Source organism: Vigna angularis, chromosome 1 (genome assembly GCF_016808095.1).
Source record: "Vigna angularis cultivar LongXiaoDou No.4 chromosome 1, ASM1680809v1, whole genome shotgun sequence".
NCBI lineage: Eukaryota > Viridiplantae > Streptophyta > Magnoliopsida > Fabales > Fabaceae > Vigna > Vigna angularis.
The window spans coordinates 65171982-65179357 of NC_068970.1; the positions used below are offsets into that span (position 1 = coordinate 65171982).

General features: G+C 43.9%; 1 protein-coding gene across 4 annotated transcripts; it reads left to right on the forward strand.

Annotated features, from left to right (window-relative positions):
• LOC108333479 (factor of DNA methylation 5) lies at nt 1-2868 on the forward strand. Of its 4 annotated transcripts, none has more exons than XM_017568939.2 (6): nt 1-140; nt 616-835; nt 1098-1387; nt 1620-1760; nt 1902-2120; nt 2204-2868. In XM_017568939.2, the coding sequence occupies exons 2-6, from the start codon at nt 616-618 to the stop codon at nt 2495-2497; spliced, it is 1164 nt and encodes a 387-aa protein (XP_017424428.1). In that variant the 5' UTR covers nt 1-140; the 3' UTR covers nt 2498-2868. The 4 variants fall into 4 exon arrangements, with proteins under 4 accessions (XP_017424428.1, XP_017424430.1, XP_052730914.1 ...); XM_017568941.2 differs by lacking the exon at nt 1-140 and adding an exon at nt 143-220; XM_052874954.1 differs by lacking the exon at nt 1-140 and adding an exon at nt 250-487 and having other exon boundaries at nt 1902-2080; nt 2204-2343.
• Nucleotides 2869-7376: the final 4508 nt, after the last annotated feature.

Sequence of the window (7376 nt, forward strand, 5' to 3'; positions counted from 1 at the left end):
TTAATATGTAATTAACTTTTTAATTGTTTGAAATAATATATACAAAAGAAAATATATTTATTAAATTTAAAGAATGTGAGTGAAGAATTTGATGAGGCACTCCGGTATCATCAGTATCATTTTCTTTGCCAAAAGTTAAGGTATTTGTTTCTCATTAGCCTTATGAAATACAGTGCATTCTTCTCCTTGAACCTTTACTTTACTTTCTCTGATCTCTCATGTATTCTTCTTGTACCTTTACTTTTTCTCTGATCTCTTTCTATTCTTCTTGTATCATTCTCTGATCTCTTTCTCTGATCTTTTTCTGTCTTCTCTTTCAATGCTTCTGTTCATGTTTTTCTCTATATCTTCTTGCCTTTTTGTTACTCGTTTTTTCTTTTTATGGTTTAATAACAAACATATTTCGCACAACTTCAATGGAATGTGTATATACTCACGGGTACATACTTCATACTTTGATGAATATGAATGCTAGTACACTCTCAAGGTATAGACGAGAATGAATGCTAATTTATTAGTCATGTTTGTCATTTAATTTTGTCAGAAAAAAGATAGAAAGAAAAAAAGCTACGTAGTTTTTCGTTTAGGAGCTTTTAATTTTGTATCATTTTGCAGATGCAGATGGCGAACCATAAGTGTGATGAGTCTATGACGAAGAAAAACATAGATTTTGCGAATATGGAGGAACTACTACAATCACAGAAACAACAAATTACTGATTTAGAAAATACAAATATTCTGAAAGCTGATCGAAAGAAACATTTGCAGGAGAGTTTAAAAGTGGTTCTGAATACGATAAAGAGAGAAACTTTGATGGATAAGGAATGTGTAAAAGGTATGTATATTTTTCTTGTTTTTGAGTAGTGGTTATAGTTAGTATTAAATTTATCTGTATCGAAAACTCCTTGGATATTTAAATATTTTTTCTTTACCTGGAAAATTAAGATGTATTACTCTTCACCAGTCATGCTTGTTCTTTTAATACTTGAACTTCTTTTTTGTCTTAGTCTCTTGTACAGTGTATCATTGAAATATGGCTTTGATTGCTTCTTGTGTTTTGGACCTTATACGCTAAACATAACTTGAAAAAATTTCAGAATTAAAACAATTGAAAGTGATGAACTCTAACATGAGTGATGAGCTGGAACGTTTGAAGAAAGAGAATGAAATGATGACAAAGGAATTGGCAGAGAGTAAGGCATTAACTGATCAGCTGAAGGAGAAACTTTCTGAGGAGAATATGCGGATGACGATGAAACTTATTGAAGAGAATGGTCGGATCATAAGGAGATTTACCGAGGAGAATGGGCGGATCATGAGGGAACCGGAAAGAAGTGAAGTCCTAAATGATATACAGCCGAAGAATTTTACTGAAGAAATTCGAAAGGTTAGTGGCAGTCAGAGCCTTTGGATTTATGTTAAATTTAATGGAAGCTTGTTTTTTCTTTTTATCAGTATGAGGTAGAACCATGAAGTTGTTTTGATACATCCTAAGGATGAGTTTAAATTATAGTGTGATTTGTTCTAATTTGACAAGTTGGCCTCAGAATAATATATTAGAAATGTTGTTCTAATTTGACAAGTTGGTCTCAATAATATATTAGAAATGGTATCCACAGGATGACTATGAAAAACTCAAAGCAAAAGTGGTTGTGCTTGAAGAAGAACTAGAAAACTCAAAAGATTTCAACCAAGCTCTAATCACCAAAGAGCGTGAAATTAATGATGAGCTTGGGAAGGCTCGGAAGAAATTGATGGAGGTGAGATTTTTATATTAACGTGTCTTTATGTTCTTAATTGTGTTTTTTTTTTATTATAGAGAGATGCTTCCATGAACGATTATGGACCTGGTCACACAATTTTGTTCCAAGTCCATTTCATTATCTGTGGTTCAATCGCAGGAAATTACGGAGATATCGTGTCTTTATGACAATATTTGTGTCAGAAGAGTGGGTGAGATAGACACTGAGCCTTTCATTAGAACTTTCAGAGCAAGGAAAAAAATGAGCAAAGAAGAAGCAGAACAGACAGCTTTGAAAATGTGTTCATTATGGCAGAAGAATGTGGAGGACCCTCATTGGTATCCATTCAAAATAATAACAATTGATAGTAAACCAACGGTGTAACTTCTTTTCACATTTACATTCGACACATTCCCTTAACATAGATAATGAATATGATGAGTATTACTTGGTTGTTTCAGCAAGTTTTAAACGAGGAAGATGGAGATCTCATAAGATTGAAAGAAGAACTGGGTTTTAGAGCATATAAAGCAGTGGTGGCAGCTCTGAAGGAAATGAATGAATACAATTCGAGTGGGAGGTTCATTGTAAGAGAAATGTGGAACAAAGAAAAAGCAAGGAGAGCTACATTGAAAGAAGGAATTGAATTCATGATAAATCAAACAAAATCAAAAAGAAGGAAAACGGTGGATGATGAAGCTAGTGAGAATCATGATGATGGAACTCCATCTATAACAAAAGGCTCTGAAGTTTGATAACCATTTGTGTTTATATTCATATTTAAATAGACAAATAGGTTGGTTTAGCGAACTTAGTAACTTTTTGTTAGGTCAGAGCCTGGCTTATTTAACTATGTGAATCTGGTCTATTCTCCCATCCCAGACACTCTTGTGTCTTTGGTTATTAGTAACTTTTTGTTAGGTCAGAATCTGGCCTATTTAACTATGTAAATATGGTCTATTCTCGTCTCCAGACACTCCTGTGTATTTGGCTATTAGTAACTTTATGTTAGGTCAGAAACTGTCCTGGCCTATTTACCTATGTAAATCTGGTCTATTTTCACTTCCAGACACTCCTGTGTATTTGGCTATAATAATTTTTAGAGTATGTTTGGGAAGATTTGCCTTTCATAAATGTGAGGAATTCAAATACATGAAGTGTTAGGGCCTGGCGAGTGTATGAGAGAAGGAGATATAGGAGGGAGAAGGGAGAAGACGAACGTGCTAACATGGACGAGCAGAACATGGACGAACGTCCGGAGCGAGGGGCGAGGACGAGCGTCTCAACGATGGGCGAGGACGAACGTCCTAACATGGACGAGCGTCCCAACGAGGGGCAAGGACGAACGTCCTAACAAGGACGAGCGTCCTGAATAAAGACGAGCGTCCGCAGCAGAGAGGAGCGACAGCGTTCGTCTAAATGGCAAGCGGAAGATCAGGCGGGAATTCAAGGGGCGATCAGCAGAGTTAATTAGTAATAAATACTGTGAATAAGGACAGAATGATTCTTTCCAAATAATTACTAATAATTACTAATTATTCCTTACCTTTTCTGGAAGGAGTGATTAATATTATTAATAGAGGGCACCTAGAGGTTAGGGGGTATGTTTTTGATTATTGGAAGTACTGTAAGAGAGGTTATGCTCTCGTGTGACTGAAGGAGACCCTGCTCCCAGTCATTGGTTGTGTTTTGTGATTACCCAAGTTACAGCAATAAAGAGTTTTTATTCATCCAGTATTATACGCTTACTGTTCTATTACGTGTGATAGAGAGAGAGAGGTTGCATTAGGATAGGGTACGTACTCAGGTACGTAACAAATTGGTCCGACCTGCCGGATCTTATTGAAGGGAGTAAAGCGTCATGGAGGGAAGGCTGAATGCTGTGGAAGGAAGAATGGAGACCCTAGAAATATCTATGGGCGGGCTGGAGTCAGCAGTCCAGGAACTGGTGAGGGTGTTAGGGGAGCGAGGTCGACGGGATGACGGCCACCTTGATGGTAGCCAAGGATCAATCAACGGGAGGAGGAATGACGAAGAAGAAAGGATTGGAAGCGGCACAGAGGGTGGACACCAAGAGGAGCAGCCATATTGGAGGAGGAGGGTCGAGTTACCCGTGTTCGAAGGAAGCGAGCCTATGAACTGGATTTATAGGGCGGATAAATTTTTCGAACTGCAAGGGGTACCGGAGGACGATAAATTGCGCCTGGCATACATCAGCATGGAAGGGATAGCCGGACACTGGTTCCGGTTCTGGAGGGAGAAAGCCAGGAACAGATCATGGGCCGGGTTAAAAGAGGCATTGGTGATCCGGTTTGGAGGCAGAAATCGAGGCACGGTCTTCGAAAGACTGGCATCTTGTAAACAAACGGGGTCTGTGGGAGATTATATTCAAGAATTCGAGGTGTTGGTGGGCCAAGCAGAGAAAATACCCGAGGCACAATTAATGGGGTATTTCATGGCAGGTTTACAGGAGGGGATACGTAACCAACTCAGGTTGCTTGACCCAAAAGAGTTTATGGACGTCATGAGACTTGCAAGAGACGTGGAGGCGTTCCAGGCTGGGACAAGGGCGAGCGGAGGCATCGTCAGCAAGGGACAAACGTGGGGAAAGCCGAGCGGTGCAGTGACAAGGGTGGATACTGGCCGCCACAATCAGAACCGAACGGGTACTGTGGAAAGGGAAGGAGGTCCAAGACGAGAAGGTGAGCGTACGTTCTCTAGCGCTCAGGGCAGGAACGTACGGGATTTACCGTATGCGGAGTACGTCAAGCGCAGGGAGGAAGGGAGGTGTTTCCGGTGCGGAGGACCGTTCGGTCCGGGCCACCGCTGTCCAGAAAGAGGGATTCGGATGCTGATCTTGGCCGAAGAAGAGGAGCCAGGAGGGGAAGAAGAGGTGGAGGTGGAATGCGAACAACTGGAGCTGTCTGCTCTCTCAGCAGGAGGGCTCACCCAGCCCAGAACGATGAAGTTGCACGGACAGATAGGGACGCAGCAGGTTTTGATCCTAATTGACAGTGGCGCCAGCCACAACTTCATCAGCAGGGAATTGGTAGAAGATCTATCTTTACCCGTCGTGGATACGCTACCCTACAGGGTGAGTTTGGGGGATGGACGGAGGAAGGAGACGAGAGGATGTTGTGAATCAGTAACGGTTCAGGTAGGGGAGATTGTGATCAACGAACGTTTTCACTTGTTCGAATTGGGCGGAGTGGATGTGATACTGGGGGTCGAATGGTTGGCCAAGCTGGGCGAGGTAATCATAAATTGGGGGCAGCTAACCATGGCGTACGTACAAGCAGGGAACAGGGTGACCATCAAGGGAGATCCAACTCTAACTAGGAGGTTGGTGGAACCTGCAGCGTTGCTTAAAATGAAGGAAGTCGAGGTCTGGTTATTAGTGTGGGAGCTGGCGGAGACAGAGAGGGAAAAGGAACCAAGCCCGTACGTTCCGGAAAAAGAGACGTTCGGTCCAGGACTGACTCGGACGCAGACGTTCGACATAAAGCGAATCCTGGAACGACACGCTGAAGTGTTTCACGAGCCGGACGGACTACCACCTGATAGGGGAATGGCTCATCGAATCCCCTTAAAGGAAGGGACAGACCCTGTGAATGTAAGACCGTACAGATATCCCCATGTAATGAAGGAGGAGATTGAGAAACAGGTGGCGGAAATGCTGAAGGCAGGCGTTATAAGGTCAAGCACCAGTCCATATTCAAGCCCTGTAATTTTGGTAAAGAAGAAGGATGGCAGTTGGCGGTTTTGTGTGGACTACAGGGCCCTAAACCGAGCTACCGTACCTGACAAATTCCCTATTCCCTTGATAGAGGAGTTGCTGGACGAACTAAGGGGAGCCAAATACTTCTCAAAGGTGGATTTAAAGTCAGGCTATCATCAGATACGAATGGGAGCAGGCGACATAGAGAAAACGGCTTTCCGGACGCACCAGGGCCACTACGAATTCATGGTAATGCCGTTCGGCCTAACCAACGCGCCAGCCACTTTTCAGAGTGCCATGAACCAACTGTTACAACCTTACCTGCGGAAATTCGTACTGGTATTCTTTGATGATATAGTGGTGTATAGCCGCACCTGGGAGGAGCACTTGGAGCATGTAGCAACGGTGCTAAGGGAGCTGGTGGCACATAGATGGGTGGCCAACAGGAAGAAATGCGAGTTCGGCAGAACTCAAATAGGGTATCTGGGCCATCGGATATCAGAGAAGGGGGTAGAGATGGACGAGGACAAGGTGCGGGCAGTACTGGAGTGGGAGAAACCGAAGACGGTAAAGGCTTTGAGGGGTTTTCTGGGGCTAACTGGCTACTACAGGAGGTTCGTACAGGATTATGGGAAGATTGCCCGGCCCTTGACCGACCTCCTCAAGAAAGGACAGTTTGCTTGGACGGAACAAGCAGAGGAAGCCATGCTTAAGTTGAAGAAGGCAATCACGACAGCTCCTGTATTGATTCTGCCGGATTTTAACCAGCCGTTCCACATTGAGTGTGACGCGTCCGGGAGGGGGATTGGAGCAGTACTCATGCAAGGGAAGCAACCCATAGCTTTCTTCAGCAAAGCGCTGTCGGAGGGATCGTTAGGGAAGTCAATCTATGAGAAGGAACTGATGGCACTGGTTTTGGCCATACAACATTGGAGGCCGTACCTATTGGGGCAACGGTTTGTGGTCCACACGGATCAGAGGAGTTTGAAGTATCTCTTGGAACAACGCATCACCACTCAGAATCAGCAGAATTGGCTGGCAAAACTCCTGGGATACGACTTTGAGATCGTGTACAAATCAGGTGTGACCAACAAGGTGGCGGACGCCCTATCACGCAAGGATGAGGATGAGCTGCGGGACGAGAAGGAGTTAACGGTGATGGTTCGACCATATTGGCAAGATTTCAAGGAAATCTTGGAGGAAGTCGAGGCGGATGAGGAGTTACGGAAAGTGATTGATGACTTAAAGAAAGACCCCAACTCCCATCCCTCGTTCACGCTAGAGAACGAGCGTTTGCACTATAAAGGGAGGCTCGTGCTGTCAGCCCGTTCGGCCTGGGTGCCCAAGCTGATAGCCGAATTCCATTCCACACATACAGGAGGCCATTCAGGGGTCTACCGGACATACCGCAAGGTGGCACAATCGCTCTATTGGGTAGGAATGAAGAAAGCAGTGACCGAATTCGTTGCCCATTGTCTAGTCTGTCAACAACATAAATATTTAACCTCATCACCGCAAGGGCTGCTGCAGCCGTTACCCATTCCCAACGCCATCTGGGAGGAGGTAAGTATGGATTTTATTGTCAAACTACCCAAGTCTAGAGGCTATGATGCTGTATTAGTGGTGGTGGACCGACTCAGCAAATACGGACATTTCATACCCCTAAAACACCCTTATTCCGCACGCACTATAGCCGAAATCTTCGTGAAAGAGATTGTCCGATTGCATGGGGTACCACTATCGATCGTAAGTGACCGGGACCCACTGTTCTTAAGTAATTTTTGGAAGGAGTTGTTCAAGCTACAAGGCACTCGACTAAAGATGAGCACAGCCTATCATCCTGAGACGGATGGGCAGACGGAGGTTCTCAACAGGGTCCTGGAAGGGTATCTGAGATGTTTTTGTTCCGAACAGCC

What these genes read in the sequence shown, in the direction of transcription:
- LOC108333479 (XM_017568939.2), top strand. Translation starts at nt 616, where the DNA reads ATGCAGATGGCGAACCATAAGTGTGATGAGTCTATGACGAAGAAAAAC. An exon ending in GGATAAGGAATGTGTAAAAG is followed by an intron (nt 836 to 1,097) that starts GTATGTATATTT and finishes AAAAAATTTCAG; the next exon opens with AATTAAAACAATTGAAAGTG. An exon ending in CTCGGAAGAAATTGATGGAG is followed by an intron (nt 1,761 to 1,901) that starts GTGAGATTTTTA and finishes GTTCAATCGCAG; the next exon opens with GAAATTACGGAGATATCGTG.